We start from the raw sequence: 24,566 nt of genomic DNA, 5'->3' as shown, positions 1-24,566 counted from the left end.
CCCCCCCCCCTCTCCTTCAATCGGCGAAGCGAAAAAACACAAGCGCCCCCAAAGTTAAAGAAGTCAATAAAAATGAGAAACACTCATAATTCGAGGTCAGACATTAGCACTCTGTGTAATCCGATACTGCCGTTCGCCACCGCGTCCTATGTTCATATTATTCCGCAAAACAAGTTCTCGCGTTACCCCAAACTTCATCAGTGACGTATTAATTAAGGAACGCGAATTATTTCAAACAAGAAAATCATTGAATGCGCGATGACACACGTTTGCGATGATTTCTCATTAGTTTGCACTCATCACTGAGTGGCGATGGCTTTATAAATATCATTGATCAAGTAATTCACCTGTCGTATCGTTATGTGTCACTGGTGGGATTATTCACTCGTTTCTTCGTTTTGTCGTCTGCAAAATGCGGGAATAAAAATAAATGAGTGGTGAAACTGAGAGCAAAGCGGAGATGTTTGAGGCGCATGGGGAGGAAAAAAATAAAGGAGATGTGGGGTGGGTAAAAAAGAGGGTGAGGAGGGCCGGGGGGCGAGGGGGAGAGGATGGGGAAGGGAGATATAGAGCGACTGAGGGGGGGACCATTAGCGCTGAAGAGGAACACCGGCGTCTATCTCGGTGACGACGTCGCCGGGTACAGACGACGACGACGACGACGACGATGACGTCCAAGTGGTAGATGTGTGTGTGTATGTAGCGGGGCAGCACGTTTGTTCCTTTCAAGGGGGGGCCCACTGGGCTTATCCCTTCCACGAACCGGTTGGCTTCTACTTCGAGTTGCATGGTTTAACCACGGAAGCTGGCCTCGACGAGCAATGTCGCCCAGTCTTACCGCAACCATCTAGCTGGTATAACCCACATATACCGCCCCATTCTCACAATTTAATGTCATATATCGTTTTTAAATTTAGACATTAAGTATTTTTATTATTATGTGTTTATTATTCATCGTTTGAATATTCAATTTTACCGGGTTTATGGAGTATAAAAAGAGGATTTCCAAACAGCGAGGTAATGATTGATAACAAAGAGCTATTCATTTATCATTATGAGTAGAGATAATGGTTTTTTTTAAACTCAAAATACCGGAATTTTGTCGTGAATTTTTTTGTTATTTTTATCGAGTTGCTGCTGCATGAAAAATAATTGAGTGAGGAGGAATTATTTTGACAAAAGTGGTGGGAGTTTGTCAGTTGTTGAACATATGGCGAAATGACAGCCACACGAGTGTCTGTGACGCACAGAACCCCCGGTCCCCTGCTATCGGAGCAAATACTGAAAAAAAAGAGAAGAAAAAATCCAAACATAAGCCCAAACGCATTAGACTACGTACACACTCACCTATAGGCACACATAGCGATACCGTACTGCGGGAGTTCCGAGGAGATACATGCGTGATTACGATTATAGGTTTTGCGGTGGTTTGTCGTGAGTACGAAAACGTGGAATTTTAATCGGAAGTTATTACTCTCGTATTTGCTATCAGTCGGAGGACGTCTGGAAACCGGTAAACGGCATGGTACATGGGTCCCAATTTTTGTTTCATATTGTTCTACGTGTTGTCGGGCATAAAACAAGTGCTCCCCCCCCCGGGGCCCCCTCGGATCTTCGCATTCATATTCCGTTCGTTCCGATATTAAAGAAAAAAAAAACCCAGAGATAAGAAGAGTGCAAATATTTTACCATCGTGTACATACACAGCATTAATGTATATGCGTTAGAATGTTGAAATCCTTGAAGTGAAGTTGAAAAGTGAATTGGCCAGGGCACAAATGCGCCCAGTAATTCCCCTCGAATTTCCGTGTGTGAAAGACAATTGTTATAAAGTGCAATTTCACCTCTTGAAACAATGAGTTCTAACAATCTACATACATTGAATGTCTCGTAGGGTTCAGTGACCCAAAAGGAAGGATAGATAGAAATAAAACATATGAGAGTCAATAAAAAAGGTGATTATTTTCCATTTTTATCTCTCTCATTCTGGCCTCGAGGGTACTTCGTCAAGGATGAACGATCAAGTCCATCAACAAACAATGACCGAGGCACTTGCCGAAATAAAATAAGTCGTTGGGATAAAAAAATGTATGTTTACTCAGCTGGAAGCTCCAAAATTGATGATAATGGAACATTCCAACGGGAAAAACAAAACTATTTACACTGATAAGAGAAAAAAGGATAAGGGGGCAGGGGGAGAGGGGGATTTCGCAGAATCGAAGTCTCGTTCCGCGCGATCCAACCGACAAATCGGAAATTGTTGGAATACCTAGACTGATCCGCGACGACCGTGAGACTATGCCGGTGCCGTAGACTCGAGTCATCCGACCACTTTTTGTTTTTTTATACTTTTTCTTGTATCATTCTTTTGCTTATTTTCCCCCCCTCTGATTATTTTTCCTGCATTAAAACCCACAGTGATAGGGCCCGTTAGGTCATCGATTAGTAGCAAAACTAACGTGACATTATGTCTGTGGATAAATCCGAGGTTTCTATTACGATGTAAAAACTATTTTTCAATCAGTTGAAATTGTGAAGATGAATTGTTGTGTGAAAAAGTTCATTCCAGGTAATAGACTCACACGTAACTGTTATTTCTATATTTACTGGATTAGGGAGGGGTCACGACTTTTTCCGGTATCAGACGTATTTGATGAACATTTTTTTGATACTTCTTTTCAATATGTTATTTGAGAAAAAAGTTTAGATGACAGATTTTTCGAGGACGTCGATTATTCATTTGATCGGAACAATTGACTCATTCCAATACGAGGTACATGAAAAAATATGACAAAATGTAAGAAATTATGGTGGCAGTTAGGATTTTACAGCTCGGGAAAAGTCAGAAACGACTTATCGGAAGTATTGGCAGGAGCCGTGATGAAATTAATGCATATTTTTATCACAGAGGACAATCAGAATGTTGATAATTGATTCTTCGAGACTCGAGCGATGGTCGAGTTCAAATGATTACCGAAATTTACACACATGTCATGTTTTTTTTCTTTTTTCCTATTGATAATAGTCATTTTTGAATTTTATCAACCCGCAAAAGCGACTTGCTTCCTGCATTTTCGATAGTTTTAAACAATTATTCTTCCGTAATTGGCACGGCCTTCCGCGAAATCAACCGTATGAAAATAAGAATCACGCAATTGATGATATCAAACTGAATAAATGAATGATGTTATTAATAAATAAAATATAATAAATAGAAATGATGAGTTGTATCTACACTTGAAAAATGATTATTTCAGGGAAAATGTTTGCGTTTTTCCCCCAAACATTTCGAGCACTTGAAAAAAATGGTGTGACCGAACAACAGCTCTCTCCATTTTAATTCTCAACGACGCCCAACAAAAGATTAAAATAGATGCATAAATGATTGAATAAAATTGAATACCATTTGGCGAGGAATGAATATCGAGATGAATAGTTCGCAGTAGATTGATGAGTGAACAAATTTGAATACTCAAATCAACTCAAACATTGTAATTCTCGATTTAAAAAACGGTACCATCTGATCAACCGCAGCATATTAATCTATCCAGTCCCCTCTATTCGAAACAGAGTTATACCCCATGTACCACTTGAACTCATAAATCTGCGAGCTGTCCTTTCCCGATTGCAAAGAATCGGCGCAACAATGTACATTGATTTCCCTATTTAATTTCATCGCAGAAATATCAGATTGTCTCGGTATCATGCATGTGGCCCGCACCACCCGACATGTCCAATCGTTTACTTGAATCTTTTCAATCGAAAAATCACCAGCATTATTATTCCCGCATAATTCAATGCACTCGTACAAAATGAAACGAAATGTTTCATAAATTTCGAAATACACCCTCCTGCCGGATGATTGCACTGGCCTGATAAACTTGTAAAAAAAGCCACGATCGGTATATTGTCAAGTACAACTAGATGATAAATACAGACTAACCCGTAGTGTTGACGTTATCGTTGTAAAAAACTGCTGAACGCTTTTGACCAGAATACTACACGACAGCAGAGAGAAGCGAAGGAGAGAACCCCAAAGAGTAGTTTTACTGCTGAATAATTTTTTCCCCCAACAAATCGTGATAAAAGCATTCGCCTATGCCCACTAACTTGCCCCAGTGTATGATAGCGGTAATAATTCAAAGTGAGCAGGATACGTAAACGTTGGATCATGCGCATGACTCTTAGATCTCCCTTTTTTCACCGAGAAAAACGTCTCTATTTCCTTGTACTATTGATTGGCTCTCAATATGTGCTCGAGTTATGAAGAGATATTTCCGGGATTGAAGAATACCGCTAATTGAATACCACGATATCACAAATGATGCCTCTAATTGTCATCCTGATAAGCAGTAAATCATGGTATAAACACTGGGCAGACGATAAACCGAGTTTACCTGTGTTAAGAATTCGTATTGCAAACAGGGAAAAATTGTATTTTATCATTTTGCGATCATAACAATGTACATTGTTATCCTTCTAATGGATTTTAATGGATATTCACTGTACCAGCATTACTCAGCAACAACGAAATACCGCAAAACTGATTGGAGATTGTGGAAAATACATGCTCACACCTATGTATCTCGTCTCGTCATAAACTGACATTTGTTTCATTACTTATACAGTGTGTACCGGGATGTCGGGGTGTTTTTTTTTGCTTGTTCTGAAATAAAACTCACAATATTCTTTTCTGTCTCCTGAAAAACAGGCGCGGTAAATGGTAGGATGGACAACTGTGGAGGCGGTCAACGCCTGCCCCCGGATGGGGACGAGTTTCCAGCGGCTTACCAAGAGTTCAGCGCCTCTGTACAGCAGTACCAATACGTTGTAACACCGCGTACCACCACAATGACAACGAATGGTACAATAAATGATACAGAAAAATACGAAACATCTAAACCATCGCAAGTAACTGAGACCCGTATAACATCGCAGTACATAGTAACGAGTAAGCCAGATATATCCTTAAAACAAACAGACACATTGAACAACGTAAATTCCCACCTGGAAGATAGCAAGAGAAATCCCGTGACATTTACGAATACATATACGAGGGATAATAAGCAACAGTGTGTACAGGGAGTCGTGCTGACAGAAAAGAAAATCGAGATTGCTGGATATTATCCGAAAGAATCAAAGATCGATAATGAAACGAGTGGTAAAGATAATCTGGACAGTCCTCCACCGTTGCCACTAACAGGACCACCTAGGTACGAGAAAGCACTGGTACATGGTAGAATTGCAAACGAGACGTGTGTTAATTCGCGTAAATTTTCATTGAACGGTGATCTGAGGCGTCAGGACGATAAATCTGAGAAATCAGTGAGAGATAAAATAGCAATGTTCTCCAAGGGCAGTATAGAATCACCCCTATTTCCAAATAATCCGGTGACTAACGTCACTGTCACATCGAGACGATTATCAAAGTATAAATCATCGGAGGATTTCTTTGTTGATGATGATAATAAGTGCAGCACGATGCAGAACGATCGTTGCTACAGCTCTTGTGATCTCACGGATTCTGGTAAAAGTCATTCTGACGTATTGACGAGCGGTGGGGGAACAGAGAGGCCGCCTTGTCTGCCAAGATCATCACCACCGGAGGAATCAGTCAGCCGTGTCACGACACTTTTCACTAAGACATCAACGAGTCTAATGGCCACACAAAAATCTGGATTATTGACTTCATCGGCGAGTTTAACTGACGTTAAATCTGTCATTAATCCGGCGAATATGAATGGCGCTGGTGTATTGTTGCAGGAGGTAAAGAATATGCCGGTATTAACGAGGGCAACTAGCTTCTCCGGCGGAATTTCTTACGGTGAATTACCGCCTGCCAATGGACAAGTATCCAGGGCTAATTCGCTTGCATCGACATTCCGTCGTACTGAGGATATGAGGAGAACCAGTTTGAATCAATTGATCGAACAGAGAAGGAAAGGTATTTCAAAGTTGAGGGGACTTGTTATACCCGAGAAGGACGCTGTCCCTGTGGATCAGCCGATAATCGATCTTCCAGAAATTAAATCGAGGGATTCTATTCTAGTGCAACAGGTAAACGCTTTAATTGTCACTTCTTTCGCTTAAATTCTTGGCGTGATTGCAATTCTTGTGATTCTTTCTTTGTGGATGATTTATGTGATTGGTTGAGCGGCTAAAAAATTCAGCTGTAAATCTTGCTACAATCGCGGGAAAAATTCACCTCAAACTTCTCTTACGAATTACCTCAATCATTTTTTTTCGCAATTGATGGGATACTTTCTAATGAAAGCAATTGTGGTGGAGATAAAGGTTTCCACATGTTCATGAATGATTTCCTCATAAAGTTGGAAAATACATGAGGCGGAATAGTCATCCTATGAATTTACATGGATTTTAATGTTCTCTATTTATTATCCAGTCAGCTCAATTTAAAGACTGACTAAAATTGTTCATTCATAACTTTAAGGATGTCCAAGCACTTTGGAATTTTTTTTTTCCAGGGAAATGCGTTTCTACTTTTGTAGTCGAACATCAGAGCTTTCATTTGAGCCCCATTTGACCGGTTATTTTACCCGGTTATTTTACAATTAATTTATTATTTAAACTTTGAGAGTCTGCGTTTGAATCTCGGTATTGAATCGTTGGAAAACATTTTAAAAGTTGCAATTTTTGAAAATTGCGAGTCTTTTCTATCAATAATTTACAAACAATCATTTGTTCGGAATCGCAATAAATTTATTAATATTCAAAATTTTACCAGAAATCTATTTCATGCCTAAAAAATTAGGTTTCCGAAAGTTTAAACAATTTCAATTATTTCTTTATAAACACCAAATGTTGAAAAAAATCATAATTCTAGCAAGATCTACTCAGTAATAATTTTTTCCCATTATTTTCAATTGCAGAAGGCGAGTCTAATAGACAAATGGGGTTCACAGGGCTCGCTAGCAAGCAATACAAGTACCCAAAGTATGCCAATAAAAACGACAACGTTTAAAATGCCAGCGCCGCAAATCCTTCCAAAATATTCACCAGCCTTTAAACGCAAAAGTCTAACAGTTTATGGCTCATCAAATGTCACATCACCCTCAAGCCAACAGACTAGTCCAGCCTCCACAGTGACGCCCACTGAGCCCCCCAAGAGTTTAGAAAGTATCTGCAGTCCAACGCGAAGTGACTACAGCTTTGAATTTGTATCATCCAGTGTATCACCCGAGAATATACGTAATCGTCCGAGAATTGGACAGAGAAAGACGCGTGGTGATTACGATGACTCGGACAATGATTCAGCAGTTAGTAGTTCTCAGAGTAGTATATCGAGGGGTTTCAGTCCGCCAACATCGCCAGTACCATCTGATCGTTCAAATCTGTCATCCGACAGATCTTATCCAATGATAATGGATTCGAAAAATTACTTAACAACTGACAGAGAGTATTCCAAAACTGAGGGCTACACGGCCGAACGAAATTACTTGAGTTCCAATGGTTCGTCGAGTGGTAGCAGCAGTGGTAGTAACTCGAGTCACTGTGATCCAAGGTCACCACCACCTGAGCACAACATGAGATTCACTGGAATTCCACAACGACAGATGCTTAAACGCTCGAGCAGCACTGAGACAAACTGCAGTACATCGTCAACTCTGACCTCAGGCTCCCAGGCCAGCGCTGAGTCGTTGTCTAGACGTGTACTCAAGCCCCAGAGTGTCGAAGCCATCAATCGAAAGAACATTCTTGCCAGCGCTAGGTGCAGAAGTGGCAGAGATCTCAACGGTTCTCCCCTCATTCAGCGTAAATTCTCGGATGACGAGGACATTGCGATTAATCAACGCAATGGTAATTACGAGAAAATAACAAATGGCAATTGTAACATTGAGCCAACACAGCAGAGCGTCAAGATAGCGTATGTCGAGGTGATCGAGGATTTCGTGTGCAAGGACGAACCGAAGATGGTCGAGTCCCCCAAGTATCTTCCAAAGAGGACCACCTCAGTGCCAGCCCTGAGAGCACCCCCTAGGCCCGACATTATGCAGCCCTCTAACGACCTGAAGAACTGGGTGCGAACGGAAGTGGAGGCCTTATTAATAGAAGACAGCAATCGTCTCGAAAAGTCCCAGGTGCCACAGACGAGAATCCCCCGTACTCGATCGTCATTAACCCTCGACGAGGCAAACTCGACGGCCCTCTTGGGACCCAAAAGAATGCCCTCGGTCGAGCGGATCGATAACTCCTGCAACAAGTCCGTGGACTCGCGTAACGACGATCTCCTAACAACGTTAACAACAAAAAGCAGATCACGAGCGCCAATTAATTTCGAGGACGGTGCTGTACTGCGCTCAAAGAGCCAGATGAGTCTTGAGGACATTCTGGCGGGTAAGACGGAGCCCAAGCGTGCGGAAGCCCAGCTCATTCACTCGGTATCGCACGGAAGATTGTCACTGGACTCCAGAGACACTAAATCACTCGTAAAACCGAGTTTACTGGAGCCGGAAGACAAAGCATTTGTATCGAAAATACCCACTTATGGGAGAATGAAGGCAGATGTTGTTGACGAGTCCGGTAGACTCAGTGACAGGTCAAGAACCTCGAAGATACCGATGCAGAGGAGTTTGGGACGGAGGAGTGCCAGTGTCACTGACATGAAGAAGGCCCTGGAGAAGCCCGACTATTCTACCAATCACCATTCTCAGCACGGGGCACAGGGGAACCACCACAGGTGTCCAAGTTTGGACAGCAGTGTCGAGGAGAGTATTCGCTCGGTTGGGGTGGAAAATGATGCCGAACGATTTTATGGGGAACAGTTTGGCAGTATAAGTTCATTGGCCAGTAGTACCAGTTTGATATCCCAGCAGGAGCTCGCTTTGCTTGTTGAGGAGGCGAGCCTCGAGGAGGCCAGGGGGTCGCATGAGGTCATTGTGGTTCTCCTGCACAAGGAGAATCCCAGTGGCAGTGTGGGCATCACTCTGGCTGGGGGGATTGACTGTGAGGCTAAGGAGATCACTGTTCATCGAGTTTTGGCTCACTCTATCGCTGATAAGGACGGGAGGGTGCAGAGGGGGGACAGGATACTCAGCATCAATGGGAGGAGTACGAGGGGGCTCAGTCACAGGGAGAGTCTGGCGGTTCTCAAGCAACCGAGGTCGGAGGTCGTTCTTGTCGTGTCCAGGGCCAGGGCGGAGGAGGGAGGCAAGCTCAGGACGAGAACTGAGTCCGTGGAAACTATCGTTGAAGGTATGTTGTTGGAAATAATTGAACTTTCGGGGGTGAGTAATTTTAAGTTGAGTGACAGGGAAGTCCAGCCAGCGGGGAACAATCTTGGCATTTCAATGAAATTACCAATTTGTGAGACAAGCGTTCTCCATTTTACTTTAATTTTTCATTGAATCGTGAGTATTCAGTACTCATTTCTAGTAAATAATATACTTAATTGAATTTGTTGGATTTCTATTAATTTTCGGGGAATAATTGAACTGAAATTTACAGATTGCATTGATTTTTCGACAAAGTTTTGAATTTTCCGCGAGAAAAACAAATATTTTCTCAAACCAGTCGTGTTTGAACCGAGAAAATCGCAAATTAAAAAATACTGATAGCAAAATAAAATCTATTGTTCACCATTTGTCGCAAAAATAGATTTAATTGGTCCAAGAAATGATTACTCTCTGTGCAAGCAAGAAATGTCATTTCAAGTACATATATTCTTTGTTATTCAATTCTGTCAGGTATTTTGCTCCCGAAAAATGTTTGTTTTATGCGGAATAAAGAACAGTAGGTTTTCGTTACGGTTATTCAATAATCACGTATAATAAATTCGTGAATAATATAATAATGATGATAGGATAGTAATCTTTTAACCGTAGTCTGGTCACCAAACGCGACCGGGCATCTCTGGTCACCTCCGCGGGGATTCCCCGCCGTGTTATTTAGGCTTTAGCGTTGCCGAATTCGCTCTTCACTGCCCGGACGCGTTTAGCGAATTTCCGGCAACGTCGCGTCATGGGCAATTTCATTTAACCTGGGAAGAAATAATTCATCTGTTTGAAATTAATTGTTTTCTTTAGGAATTTTGGGAAATATGTTGTTCTAAAAACTACTATAATTTTTTAGACACTTCACGTGACAAAGTTAAATTTTTTTGAATTTTTCCGGTCAGTGAATTGTAATTAAAGAAAAAGGACGCGCGCCGGAGTTTCTCTCATAGGGTGATCTAGGGTTAATTGAGGGACAAAATATTTTTTGATAAACTTCCCTTTATGAGGAATATTGCCATCCTGGAAAGGCGCAGTCTCGTGTGAATTAAATATTCAGTTGCTGTTGAACGCAGAGCGATTATTCATGTTTGAAACTTTTAAATTCAAATCAAACAACTTTTTCTTTGGTTTTTTGTAATTTGCGATTTTTTGAGCCAACAAGAATTGCGTGAGAACCTGTTTGTTTTTCTCTCGGTGCATAATGTGTTAAAAATTTGCAAGAAGTGCACAGGAAATTTCAGCTAAAAATTTTTCAACAGTGTATTTCAGTAGTAATCTTCGGGATATAAAATTTAATTAAAGCTTCTGCTATTTCCGTTTTTGTTAATTAGCTTAAGTGGAGTTTTTGGTTCGGGCTTGGAAGTTTTTATGGGCAGTTCCCAGGGAAATTGTACGCTGAAATGATGCATGATAATGATATGCATGTTCGAGTTGTTGGATTTACAGTGAAGACAATTGTTAGTATTGATTTTGTATGTGATTAAAATTAATGGAGACGAAAAGTCATCATGATGTGAATTCATACACTCGACTTTTATTAGCTTTTTGTGTGCGCTGGGAGAGATAAAAATATAATTGTTAGGAACAGGGAAATTAGTGTTTTGTGTTAAGTTCTTCTTAGATTTATTCAACTCGTTGCTATCGGATATGTAACTACATTCTCCTGGGTATTTTTTTTATACCCTCAATAACATTGATGATATTCAATCTGATTGCAAGTTACGTTCCGCTTTCTTATATCCATAAAACTGATATTTTCGTAATAAATGTAATGAAGTCGTATATTATCACTCTAAATAGCGGAAAATAAGCCTTGAAACGGTATGCGACATTAGGTTTTTATTTATGTATCGTTGGAGGTATGAGTGTTTTAGAATAAATTGCGGTGCTCCATACTTGGTGCATTAGTGAACTTCTATTTTTAACTTTTACTAGTTTCAATTAAGGCGATTCGCACTGAATTCCTTGCTCCAATATCTGGAGGAATCTAAATGCTTCGGAGAATACTGATTTTTTCAATTGGAAGGAAGAATTTGAGAAAAGGTTTATACAAGTGACCGGAGAAAGACGGGAACTTTAACGGAAAATTTATACAGTTGATGCGGTGTTTATTTTTTACGATGAAAGATACACTGTTAGAAATTTACTGGAATTTTATTGGCAATTATATGCAAATTTTGTATGCATTTATTCAAAATTGGATTCGAGAAGAAATTGTTCATTGAGATAATCTAGCTTTTCCATATTTGTAGAATATGGAGATGCGTACTTGAATTGTAAATTCTTGAGGAAAATTGAACGCTGCATCGACTTGACATTTGAAGGATTTCAAAATTTTAAGATGAAATTTGAATTCTATAAAAGCCCTAAAATTTAGAAATCATTAAACATCAGACATTTCTAGAAAAATCTCATGAATTCCCTGAAATTTTATTCCGAATTCATGAAGATATTTACAAAAGTTCCAAATCGCCAGAGATTTACTCACCATTCCAGTATTTTTTCATCCATATTATGACAATAATTGTGGCTATTCCTCTTATTCAGTCGCCATCCCTCACTGGCTTAAAAAATTTCAATTTCTCAGAAACCTTTCCGAAATCTTGAAATCTTAAACATCAGTTTCAAGATCTGAAAAAATTTCTGAGAAGCTATGGAATTTTATTAAATTTCTCTTATTTTTTTATGATTTGACTGTTAAATATTTCTACAATTTCCCTCGAAATCCGGAATTAATTTATCGATCAGTATAATAACCACTCGAAAAATCCATCTAAGCAGTAATTAATTTCTGCAGGGTTCGAAACTAATGGCATCGAAGACACTGCGTGGGGTCCCCCAACTCGCGTGGCCATTTTTAAAGACGGTGCTGGTCTTGGCTTCAGCCTGGAGGGTGGCAGGGACAGTCCACTGGGTGATCGAGCCCTCGTCATAAAGAAAATATTCACTGGTACGTTCCCATCATTCCCCCCCCCCTCCCCTTCCGCCTAATTCTCAAAATAGCAATATAATAATCCATGATTCAACTCATTGAACAGGTGGTGCTGCTGAGAAAACAGGTGCCTTAACTGCCGGCGACCAATTGCTAGAGGTCAACGGTACTGACGTGACTCGTCTGTCGAGAATCGAAGCGTGGTCCTTGATGAAGAAACTACAGGATGGAGAAGTTAATCTCCTAGTCAGGCACCCAGCCACCAAGTCATCGTGAATGTTCAAACTGTTTAGTCACATTGAGGGGGAAGAAGTCGCAGAACAACGATTAAATATTCGATTATAATTAACTAATAAATCGTAAAAGCTGCTGCATAGCTTTAAAAATAGAATAAAATGAATGTAAATACTGAAAACGTAAATCATTAGTTTACGTTGGCCGTGAGAAGTCCATTGCATTTAGACTAGAGCATCCTTGCCTTACGTATTAAAACGAAAAAAAAGTAATATAAATTATTTGAATTTTCCTCGGACTGCTCATCGAAGGAAAAGAATTGCATGATGAGAACATTTATTATTTTCATGGAGGGGAAGCGATTATTGTTAATTGTGGGCCAATTAGGCACACATGCTTGAGCCATACGATCCTGCATAGGACTTAATAATTTTTCTCCTTATTTTTAATGGTAATTCAATCTATGAATTGTAACAGTGCTGGCAGTGCAATAATTATGGTCAGGATACGGCATTAAAGCTTCTAGTTTCAGTCAGAATTATTTAGCCTAATATTTAAAAAACAAGAAACATGCCGCCATTGCCTTATAAACTTAATTAATTAATTCTTAATCGTTCATGAAGAAAATTGTGAGAAAGGAATTGTAAATATAATAATTGTATTTTGGAATTGGCTGAAGCACGAGGGGTTTAGTGGAAGATCAAGCGCAATTGACGGAAAATATCGACTTAGATAATATAAAAAATGTTGCTAATTTAAGGAAAAGTCTATTTTATTGGAGTATTTAAATTTAAATTGTAAACTTGAGAAAATGCGTTTGTTGATTATCGTGCTGTGATATGTGGGGGATCGGCATATGAGACTAACTAATTAGTATTTGTAAAGTGGTGTAAACTTCACTGCGAATGATTTTTTTCTTCGTTCAATTGTTTTTTTCTATTAGTCAATATGCATTTACTTATTCAAGCGCTGTTAATGTATCGCTTAATTTTCTGTCTCTAAATGTTTTGTATCTGTATTTTCTTCTTTTCATTCGTAAACAAAACGTATGTTGATGATGTTTAAATAAATGATCCACGGTTATTTGGATTTTTTAACTAACGTATAACGTAGCTTTATTATCTATTGCGATACAAATAAAATTTCGGTAAACAGGGGGATGGTTTTAGGTTTAGTACCAGTAGGTTTTGCGAGCTACTCGATCCTCTTTGATTCCCATCTTATCCATTATATCCATCTCGAATGTTTTGAGTTCAGCCTGTAACAATTTTATAACAATTACATGATTTTTTTGTAATTATTAATCAAGGGCGAAAATTGAGTTGAATGGATTGTTGACAGGGGAATTATACCTTGAAGGTAATTTTTTCAATTACGTCTCTGGGCGTGTCCTTAGGCTGCTCTTTGTAAAGATGTGGGAGTTTATAGTCCATCGTTTCCTTCGCTGTCATTGGAATCGGAATTATCCTCCCTGTTCTTGTTGAGACTCGAACTTTCTCACCATCTTCTGTCCATCTCCATTCTATTTTACAAGCTTTCCTGTGTCCGGTAAATCAAAAATAACAAAATGCATACATGAAAGAATGAAGACAAGGGTTACATACTCAATGAATGTATGAATTTCCTAGTATTTCCTGGATATGATTGGAGTGTGTTCCTTGTAAATATGAGTAATGTTTATAGTTTCATGTGGACCGCTCTTACAATTTAATTTACTTGCGTTAAAAACGCTGAGAAAAACTCATAGATGATGCACAATTCAATTTACATTTTGCAAAAAAACTATTTTCAAACATTTTCTGCTTATAAATGGACAATAGTTGTTACACTATAAACCTTGACTCTTGGCATGAAGCAGATTTTTAGTAGAATTTCAACAATGCTCACGTTTGTTGCGATTTCGTAAGGATTTTTAGATTGAAAAACTAATTAATTTTTAATTCCTCGCGAAAAAGATCGTGATCTTCAAACATCGCCAGTTTTAAATCATCTCATGAGTCTTCGTTTCAAAATAGAGAATGAAATCCAGATCTTCAAAGTTTGACTTAAAAACTTATTAAAAAAAGGATCTTGAACGATGCTTCATATCTTTTTTCGAAACAATTTTGGGAACCCCTAAACAGATCCTCTGGCATTTTGATCTAAACTTGCTAGATCCAGAGGTACTTGGAGAAATGATCTGTATGAATTTTCTGAATTTCAATAATTAAAATACAGAATTGAGAATTCTGGGATAAACTGGAATTATTCTCATGTGATAAATTGAATGGCCAACTCACAAATCAGCTGGATCAACCAAAGCAATATCAGTGGTGACAAGAAGCGGTTGTTCCTCCAAGACGACAATGCCAGGAAAATCCTTCTTTTTTCCCATAGTCTTCATCTTCGTATTTAAACCCTCGACAATGACCCAATTCCTCTCCTGAATGATTTGTTGGACTAATCCTTGCTTTCCCTTGTCACGTCCCACCAATATTTCGACCTAATGGAGAAGGATAAAATGTTGAAATCGATTATACGTTTTATCAGATAGAATAATTTGACTTCTTACTCTGTCCCCTCTGAAGTAGCTCCACTCCTTGATGGGCTCCACTAAAACCGGTGAAAGTTTCTTCCCTGGGAAATTCTCTAAGTAAAATTCGCGAGTCCATGGCCGATGCTTTCCGAACTTGAACACCTCCCTTTGAACTACTGTAGGGAGGAACCTAGGGTCTCCCTTGGGGCTTTTCCAATAGACCTTGGGAAAGTCGAGATATTAGAATTTTTCACTGCTCTCGTGAGGTTATCCACTGGGTCTAGGCACAGAACTAACAACAATACCTGCTCCATTTTACGTCTTATAAAGCGCTCCGGCAAATTTGCGAAATGCTTGGACCAATAGCCCAATTCGGGGAACTTGAACCTCGGGTATCTCATGATTATTTAGTTGATGTGACGAATAATTCAATGATACACTTGTCATACGTAAATAGACCACTCCATAACCCCCAAGAAACCGAGTGTCTCACGTGCTTCATCGCACATGCGCCGGGTTTTAAAGAGTTCTATTTTATCGATGATTTCAAAATTTCATATTTTGTGAGTTCTGAAATAGTACATTATGTCGCAAGTCAGAAATCAGAGTATTATTTTATGAGCCGGAATACTCATGGCAGGAAGTAATTACAGTGTGTGTTTACATTACCTGAATTTATTAATTTACTTTTATAAATCATTGGATTTACTGTTCTATCCAATTTATGTCATCGCATAATGACGATACTTCTAATGAGACTTGTGCAAGAATTCATTTTTATCGAGTTACTATGCGAAGAGGTGGCTAGTTAAATTCGAATACACTCACTCACAGATAAACAAAAGTTTTGATTTTCAGAAACGTGTCACTAATTTTTAGTGGTATTATCACTAATTTCCAGAAATATCACGGATTTTCAGTAAATGTAATGTCACTAAAAATCAGTGACATCAATTTACTGATAGCAAAAAAGGATAAACAAACTCCTGAGTAAAAAATCTCCAGCTGCATTCTCATTATGACATGTTCGTTGTCATTTGCTTTGGAAAGCAAAACTCTGTGTCTTAGGCGCGTGGATTAATTCTGAGGGTTTCTATGCGTAATCTTACGTAAAATACCCTCAGAATTGATTCACTCTCCAAATATAAAAAAACAACATGGGGGTTCTATCGAATAAAGAATCTTACTCTATCCAATTTGAGATGTCCGTTTCTCCGGAAATTCGCAGAAGGTTCTAAACAGTTCAAAACAGGTCCGAAATGGTGTAGAATCCTAAAACATTTGCGAATCGTCTGGAAATTCTGCAATTTTCCAATGCAAAATGTTTCAGAAGACTTTGGAAGTTTAGTTGGGAAGAGGACAAAACAAAAAAACAACTATTAACTAGTTATTTGTCTTCTTTGGGTTCAATCAGACAAATTATGAAAAAGTCCCGACTATACTGCAGTTTTCTGCGAGGGAATGTTTAGGTACATTAATTTCACCGCAATTTCATCGTAAAATTACCGTAAAAAATTACAAACTTCTCGATTGTTTTGAGAGTTTACCGACGAGACCTTTTTATCATCGATGCACTCTTTAGGTGCTACAACAACATTTCAGAACATCCTAGAATTTTCTAGCCTTTATCATCTCAATGTCAATTTCATGGAGATCACATAGAGAAAATTGGACCGCCGTAAGGTGGGCCACCAGACCTACTAGTTGTATAATAATTCTGGGGATTAGATTATAAAACATACACATCCGGAATTAATCGGTGACTAACATTAATATCAATTTATATGAAACTGCAATGGAATGAAATTACTGGGGAGGATCTGGAATGCATTTTGTATATAGTCAACCAAACGCACGTCTTCGATGTCGTATCATATGACACACGATTCGAGGCACAGTGGTGTCTGTTATCTGAAACTTTCGTCATCGCCCGATGGAAAATACATCTATGGTTTGACCACCGGGATTGGGAACCAAAGGCGATCATATGCACAATATACGATAACGTCAAACACAATACGAATAGGAGATCGAAGTGAAGCGTATCAACTGTCTCGAGAAATCAAAAAGTTCCGTTGGATTGCGTAATGTGTTGATTCGATTCCACATTGCATTAATTTAATTTTCCAACTTTTCATTTCAATTTTCACACAATTTTGGGCGATTTCCTAATGCTGGAGTTGAACTGGTATCTGTGACAATTTATCGCGTGAGAAAGCCTTGAACGAAAGGTTTTTTATTTAATTCTCTTCGTTTTCTTTCTCCTGCGCTCCGCATTTTCGAATCAAGATCTGCGCACTGAGAAAAAAAATATAATTTTGTCAATCAAATTTGTTTGAGGTAAGAAATTACAGGGAGATTTTGTGTGAAAAGAACGGGCATTTGTTTGTCTGAAATAAAATTGATTTGCAGAATGATATTTTTTCCTCAGTGTGGATGGATTGTTTTGGAACTATCTTCGGAGTGACGAGATAAGAAGCAAGGTTTACGAGAATGCAGAAGAATATGCAGAAGGCATTCTGATGAATCTTCCTAAATCTGTCCACTCCGTCAATATTTGCAGCAAAATATCTGCAAGAAGAAAATAGCTTCATTTTTATTTTCTATTCATTTCTTACTAGAATAAAAATTTGACAATGAAATAAAATGGGAATAAAACAACCGTGAATGAATGCGGAACAGAACGGCTCAACCCAACATAAACAAACAATTGTAGAAACTCAATTGCTCTCAATTTCAAGCTCGCGTCTTTCCTTTGGATAAACAGTTATGAATGACTGAGGATTGATGGTAGACAGAACGACCTAAACAAAAAAAAGAAGAAAAAGTATATTGAATTCTTTCATTTTCCATCTCACAATCTTACTTCCCTCTCTTCCTCCTATTCCGGCCGGTTTTAAGCGCTGTAAAAATGGACTGTGACACTGGTCGTTTTATAAATTCTCTGAAACTCCTCCACTCCTACGACGTTCACCAAATGAAAAAATTGACTAAAATCTCATATTATTTTATTAGGAACGGGACCGTGGACAGTCTGCCCTGGACCGTAAGCAAGAGCACTCTTCCGACTGAAATATAATTATTCAAATACTAGATTGTTTGCATTTTTAATGACGACTCCGTAAAGAAGGCGATCCTACAATATATGGACAAATATCCACCCTTTGAAAAGTTATTTGGGGAGTGAATTTATTGAGTTTATACCCTTTCATTAAAATAATTCCTACACTTCATTAAAAAATGCCCAATGAAAAAGAAAAGTTGAATATTCATATGTCAAATTTCCCAATCATTGAATACCCAAATTCGTACTGTCCAGAAATTCGTCTCTTTAAACCGCTCATTCATGTCAAGATCATGTGGCACCTTGCGTAACCCAACTGGGGGACCAATTTCCGAGGAATACTTCCCCTGCAGTCCCGCGTACGGCCCAATACGGAGATCGCGCGGTACTCCCCTCCAAAATAAAACACAGGAAACCCCGTAGTCCCAGAAAAGACGTAAATACTAAATACGCAATAAAAATTTCAAGGGAAATTTTTTATTGCCGAACCAGCGTAGAAAAACGAAAGAACAAACCATTGGTCGAGTGTTTTGGTTAAACCCCCAAATGTAAACATTGGGCATTCGTCGAAATGAACGAGGGCCTCTCTTTCATCAATTTCCAGCCGTATGAATGCCTCCAATGTGCCCTGGTCGGTGTCAACTATACCCTTTATCGCATTTCCGGGCGTTATTATGTCTAACTCCAAGTCACCTACGGTGTAAATAAATACCCCATATCTGAGCACGTCATCGGGGCACTTGAGAGCTGGAAGCATTGGGTGTCTCAGTTGGACGCCTCGGTGGTTACGGTCTTTCAGTTCCTGTCAAGATCGACACGTGAAAAGAGTACCCCGGGATACCTAGTGCAGGACACGCGAGTGATGGAGTCGCCCATTCGGTTCAATGATTTTTTGGGTTGCACTATCGGTAAACAGAGTGTAAGACCTTGCAATTGAATTGGTATTATGCTTGTTTGCTAATAATGCAGCTTGGAATTATCAGCGCGCTGGTGTGAAAGGGGTGAACTCCTAGGGGTACCCATATTCTAGCATAATACCTTGTTTTTAAAACGGCATTATGCTAAATTATGCGGTATCACGGGGGGGTTTCTATCAGCAATTGAAAGTGACATTTACACAATGAAGGAGAAAAAAACTGACATTTGAGTGGAGATAGTGAGGTATTTATCAACTAACGTGATGATACGCGGGGTTTATCGCACAGTGATTTACCGCATCTCGACGGCAAGGGGATTCATTATTTTGTTTCTCTGATGCGTTCGGGTAATTGAAGAGAAAACGTTTGTTTTTGTAGTTCGCGGATTTTCGGGGGTTTCGGTCACATGAAATCGGCGGAGAAAATCGCGGTGGTTGGGGGAGGAATCGTCGGGGTGACAGCTGCTGTCGCTGTGAAGGAGACTTTCCCGCGGTGGGAGGTGGTAATTTTTAGTGAAAACTTCACTCCTGACACCACCGGAGACGGGAGCGCCGGACTCTGGGGCCCTTTTCTCTGTGGAGTCGAGTCGCAGGATAATATTGTGTAAGATAGAGGGTTTAGTCGATTTTAATTGTGGTTTGTGGGATATGGAAGGGTTGATGGGATTGTGGTCGGTTGGGGGATTTTTTAATTAAATTGAATTGAATTTTGGGGGGAGGGGAGAAGGGGGATTGGGGAATTGGTCGTACGTGAGGGAAAATTGAAGATGGGATTTTTATTTCAACAAGTACCGATGCAATTGTTGACGTTATTTTTTTTCGTTGAATTATCGGGGTGAATTATTCCCGTCGCGAATTCGGAACGCAGAATGTTCAATTGCTGATGTTTTTTTTTTCAATATGCAAAAAGCTGAAAAATGAAATGGAGTGATTATTTTGTTATTTTACCATGTGTTTATTCAACGATACATCAAGTGTTCCGTTATTAATGTTTTTTTACATCCAAAATTTTGAAAAATGGAGTATTGAACTTCATAAGAAAACTTGACCCAAAAAATTTATTGAATGCAAGGAAAATACAATGAAATTTCATTTTGGTTATTGAGATTTCCATTGATAAATTCCAAATGAAAGAGGAATAGTGAACTGTAAAGAACGAAGGAAAAATTTCCCACAAAATCCTGCTTTCGATAACATTATGAAGACAAAACGTAAGCTTCACCCAGAAAGTTTATTATTCATGAAAGAGAGGAAATAATTAATGTTCATTATATTCTCCAGATTAGGTTTCGTGCAACACAATTATGAATAACACATACATACGTCGTCGCGTGGACAATAGGCATTTTCATCTTGAGAGTTACTAGATTTTCGGACACTTTTTTCCACGTCAATTCCCCTACGAGTTTCGAACGTTTCTACAAAATTTACATTGAAATCATAATCTCTGAGGGGTTAAATGTACATCATATTAAATGTCAATATTTATTAGGTTTTTTTCATTATTTTCCCGAAGATTTTTCAGTTCGATGAATCGAAGTTGTATATTCCCTACCTAGGGAGGGAAAATAAAGGAGTCGTACACGTATGAAAAAATCTTATAGAAATTGTCTATACAAAGTATTTCGATACATAAATTTTTACAAAAATTTTTGTTTTCATACGAAAGATATCCAAACAAATTTCTATACATGTGGCAGTGGATCGTATAAGATCAAACCTATAGAAATTGTATAGAAATAATTTGTAATATCATATACGAAAATCCTATAGAAATTCTATACGCAATCCGTATAGAAAATTTTTATACGACTTTTTCGTACGTGTGCCCACGTGCAGCATTCCTCAGCTTCCCTCGGCCTTCGTCTCGGGTGGCGAGAACGAGGGCAAGAGTCCTTTATTTAACCTCCCGTGGTCAGGACGTTATTGTGCGTCACGACGTAGGCGCAAAGTCAGATTTCCCTCCCACGAAGCGGGAGATGTGCACTCTGCGCCCGCCGTGGCGGAACAATATTTCCCCTAGATTTGCAGAATGAAAAGATCTATAGTGCATCCCCTTATCACATTATCACATGATATATATTCACCAGCCGATGGGGAGGTGGCACTCACCGTTGGCTCGAGAGCCTTTGGAAGTCGGGATTGACACCCGAGACGGGAGTCCAACTGTTACCAGTCACTCGAGTATCTAGCGTCCCCGGATTCTATCAAACGGTGGAATGGTTACACTTGGTGTACGGCTATCGTCGCCTAGGTGATGCGGAAATAGCGCGATTGAATGAGGAGCATTGCGCTAAATACTGGTAAATGGGTGCGGTAATATACATCTGATTAAAAAATTAATTAACCAGCGAAAAATATTCCATTAGCGAGGGTCTTGAGTTCCTGACGTATACGAGCGAGCCGGTGAAACTTTTGCCCTGGCTAATGAATAAATTTCGCTCATTGGGTGGAACAATGAGAACGAGAAGGATCAATAAACTGAGCGAATTAGCCGAGGAGGGATATGGAATTGTGATAAACTGCAGTGGCCTTGGAGCACGGGAGCTCGTTGGGGACTCGATGGTTAAACCCATTAGAGGTCAAGTTACTCGGGTAATGAATTCACCAGTTTTTATTCTTACAGAAACAGAGCAGGAAACATGGGAGAGGTGAAGTATGAATTAGTGATTTTTTTATTCTAGGTCAATGCCCCCTGGTCCTACCGGGTTATCCTTTGCGACGACGACGACGGGAATTATATTATTCCGAAGTAAATCGGAAAGAATTTTTTTTCAAGTTTTTTCTTGTGAAATGGCGTAACGTAAGATTTCTCCCCTTCTGTTATTAATTGTGAGATTATCCCGAGAATTAGTCGTTTCAATGGACAATGTCATGAAGGTTTTTTTGGTTGAAAATTTTTTTAGTTGAACTGTTAGAGAACATTTTGAAAATTCGAGAAGATTTGGATGAATTTAAAATCTACTTTTGGTAAAATGTTCATAAAGTAATTGAAAAGTTGCGATTTTTTGAGATTACGAACTCTTTTCAGAAATCATTCGTAGATAATCTACTTTGCACTCTAGAAATGACTTTCCTAAATTGTAACAAATTCGTTCATACTCAAAATCTTACCAGATTTCAAATATTTATTCATAAAAAGGAAATCCCTCTGAATTTTTTTGTGCCATTTTTTAATAAAAAAATTATAGAAAAACTTTCTTTCCTTCATAAGTGGAGAAAAATGTATAAAAACATCCGAGAAAATTTCAAACCAGCAATCGGAACTAGATATCGAGAAGATAAATACGGAAAATGCTCTGTGCCGCGTGACGAGTCCCGAAAAAGCACGAATTTAGATGGGAGCAGGGGGTTGGAGTATCTCTCTTATTCACTCCCCTAATACACGATTATTTTTCGCCGCCACCACATTTAGCACATCATCCCCCATATTTTCGATCCCCTAGGGGGTAAAATTTCGATTGAATCATAACTCCATAAGAGCCTGTGCTTACGGCACATTTTGTTTGTTTAATTTCTCGATACCTATAAGTTCTAAAATTTTGCACAACTATTTAGTAAACGCTGAATAATGCCATCTTTCAAGGATACATGACATTCTTAAAATCCCTCGATTCGACGATAATTTCGCAATTAGTGGTAGGGTCCATGCCGAATCGTTACGTTTCACTTTTTCAAACAATATAGACTTTTCATTCTTTAATTTCAAATTTTGATAGCGTTGATAGTGTTATTCTCGGTGGGACTCATCAGGAAAACGACTACGACACAACTGTACGCCCCCTGGAGTCCAAGTTCATTCGCCATGGATGCGCTAAAATAATTCCAGCACACGAAGTAATGGACAAACCCCAATACTACCCATTCATTTTCTCTATTCCTTTTCTTAATTTTCTTTCTAGACCAGCGAAACTATCAAAGAGTGGGTGGGATTGCGCCCCGCGCGGCCAACGATTCGGCTAGAGCTTGAAACCTTGCAAACAGCGAATGGAGAGAACTTTACAGTAATTAAAAATCCATTTATCATTCCAATAGACGAGTAGTAAGCCGAGATAGCTCAATTTCGCTTCGTTCTCATTTTCTTAAAATTGCTGAATTGAAATCAAAGGGCAAAAATAAAAAATATGTCTTCACGAAAATGTCCTCATCTGTTTGGCTGCAAAAATATAAATATAGTGATAAAAGCCTACCACGTCGGCTAGAAAATCCTACGTATTCCCGTGCATAACGGAATTTTTAATAAAAAAAAATCTATAGAATAAAATCAATACATTTTGATCTTCCTATTCATCTTATTCTATTGAGATATTTTCAATAAAAAAGTCCTCAGCTTATTCGTCGAAAAATGGAAATCTATTGATTTGTTCTATAAAATATTTTCAATTAAACATTTTTCTTAAAAAAAACAGAGGAGTTGCGGGGTTTTCCACTAAAATCGATCAAAAATTGATAGATTACTCAGTGGAAAACTAATAGGGGAGGGTGGGGTAAAATGGACACTTTAGACTTTTTTAAAAATTATTCATAACTCAGAAACAAATTTATCGATTGAGCTCATTTTACGCTCATCCCAAAGGGAAAAAATTGTTCTTTTTATTGAAAAAAAAATATATTAAATTTCATCAACATTTCAACCCCTCATTAACATTTGAAAAAAAGTCAAAAGTGTCCGTTTTACCCCAACCTCCCCTATAATTTTCTAGCGGATGCGCTATGATTTTTCCCATACGCGTAACGTTGACTACAAATAAATATCTCGTTTTACCACTTGGCTTATTCTAACATCGATCGATCTTTTGTAACACACTACTCAGAAAATCACCCCCTGATCACTGACCCAATTCATCATTATTTTTATTAAGGTAATACACAATTATGGACATGGGGGAAGTGGAGTGACATTCGCCTGGGGTTGCGCCCTAGACGTAGCGGAGATCCTGAAAGGAATCCTCGACAAAGGGCCTACCTATCGCTCCCGCCTGTAGTTACATGTAGCTCCAATTTCCCGTGATCGTTGTAAATCTATTGAAAACATAAGGATTAATAAGCACATTGGAGCTATTCTCCACAAACTTCCAAAATTATCACCTCCATTAAAAGTACCAAAAAGAAAAAAAAACAGACTTCATTTTTAATTACTCCATAAACAGTACGAAGCAGTGCGTTGTCACTATTTGTTCAGGCATTCATGCAGAGAGAGTTGAGAAGGAAAAAAGGAATAACAGTACGTAATTATATTTAACAAAGTAACATTAAGAACGGTAACTGGTACAGTATGCACCTGATGCTATTTTGGGTATAATGCCGTGATTCTAGAATAATAAGAGGGGGTGTACGCGTAATAACGTGGCCATGGTCGTGACGTAGTCTAATTATAACACCACTTTTCACAAATGTCCCTTATGTAGTTCTCGGGTTCTATTCAGTGTGCATGCAAATGCCAAGGAGAATACACGGTAACAAGAATTATGTCTGTACAAAGGATAGATAAAATGTCCACGTGTTTATCAATTTATTCAAGTTATGCAGTTATCATCGGTAACGCCGTTGCAACTAATGTCAATTGACAATCAAAATTGAGAGGATGAGATTTGCTAAGAAATAAATTTCCAATTTTGCGTAGTTTATCCGATCAACGGATACACTTATGAACTGTAAATTCTAACTAATTG

General features: G+C 38.8%; 3 protein-coding genes across 3 annotated transcripts in view; 2 read left to right on the top strand and 1 right to left on the bottom strand.

Annotated features, from left to right (window-relative positions):
• Positions 1–13,500, top strand: part of LOC107036393 — a 41,814-nt gene extending 28,314 nt beyond the window's left edge. The window contains exons 7-10 of the mRNA XM_015254338.1: positions 4,712–6,057; positions 6,891–9,213; positions 12,031–12,183; positions 12,272–13,500. Of these exons, the coding sequence (XP_015109824.1) occupies positions 4,712–6,057; positions 6,891–9,213; positions 12,031–12,183; positions 12,272–12,441 (3,992 nt within the window). The 3' untranslated portion in view covers positions 12,442–13,500. The remainder of the gene's footprint in view (positions 1–4,711; positions 6,058–6,890; positions 9,214–12,030; positions 12,184–12,271) is intronic.
• On the bottom strand, positions 13,483–15,425 carry LOC107036402 (probable 39S ribosomal protein L24, mitochondrial). The gene is made up of 5 exons (XM_015254349.2): positions 15,220–15,425; positions 14,951–15,136; positions 14,679–14,881; positions 13,752–13,938; positions 13,483–13,657 (listed from the first exon to the last, which is right to left on the bottom strand). Exons 1-5 carry the CDS (start codon positions 15,313–15,315, stop codon positions 13,571–13,573), a joined length of 759 nt encoding a protein of 252 aa, XP_015109835.1. The 5' UTR covers positions 15,316–15,425; the 3' UTR covers positions 13,483–13,570.
• A 3,793-nt stretch (positions 15,426–19,218) lies between these two features.
• On the top strand, positions 19,219–23,939 carry LOC107036582 (D-aspartate oxidase). The gene is made up of 7 exons (XM_015254633.1): positions 19,219–19,498; positions 20,985–21,197; positions 21,264–21,489; positions 21,579–21,646; positions 22,614–22,731; positions 22,797–22,898; positions 23,757–23,939. Exons 1-7 carry the CDS (start codon positions 19,302–19,304, stop codon positions 23,877–23,879), a joined length of 1,047 nt encoding a protein of 348 aa, XP_015110119.1. The 5' UTR covers positions 19,219–19,301; the 3' UTR covers positions 23,880–23,939.
• The last annotated feature ends 627 nt before the right edge of the window (positions 23,940–24,566 follow it).

Source organism: Diachasma alloeum, unplaced genomic scaffold (assembly GCF_001412515.2).
Source record: "Diachasma alloeum isolate Michigan unplaced genomic scaffold, Dall2.0 Dall_scaffold_00176, whole genome shotgun sequence".
Lineage (NCBI taxonomy): Eukaryota > Metazoa > Arthropoda > Insecta > Hymenoptera > Braconidae > Diachasma > Diachasma alloeum.
The sequence above is the reverse complement of the archived record's forward strand: the minus strand, read 5'-3'. Positions and strand labels throughout refer to the sequence as shown.

What these genes read in the sequence shown, in the direction of transcription:
- LOC107036582 (XM_015254633.1), top strand. Translation starts at nt 19,302, where the DNA reads ATGAAATCGGCGGAGAAAATCGCGGTGGTTGGGGGAGGAATCGTCGGG. An exon ending in GGGAATTATATTATTCCGAA is followed by an intron (nt 21,647 to 22,613) that starts GTAAATCGGAAA and finishes AAATTTTGATAG; the next exon opens with CGTTGATAGTGTTATTCTCG. An exon ending in AAATAATTCCAGCACACGAA is followed by an intron (nt 22,732 to 22,796) that starts GTAATGGACAAA and finishes TTTTCTTTCTAG; the next exon opens with ACCAGCGAAACTATCAAAGA.
- LOC107036402 (XM_015254349.2), bottom strand. Translation starts at nt 15,315, where the DNA reads ATGAGATACCCGAGGTTCAAGTTCCCCGAATTGGGCTATTGGTCCAAG. An exon ending in TTGGTTGATCCAGCTGATTT is followed by an intron (nt 13,939 to 14,678) that starts GTGAGTTGGCCA and finishes TACCGGACACAG; the next exon opens with GAAAGCTTGTAAAATAGAAT. An exon ending in TTGAAAAAATTACCTTCAAG is followed by an intron (nt 13,658 to 13,751) that starts GTATAATTCCCC and finishes AAATTGTTACAG; the next exon opens with GCTGAACTCAAAACATTCGA.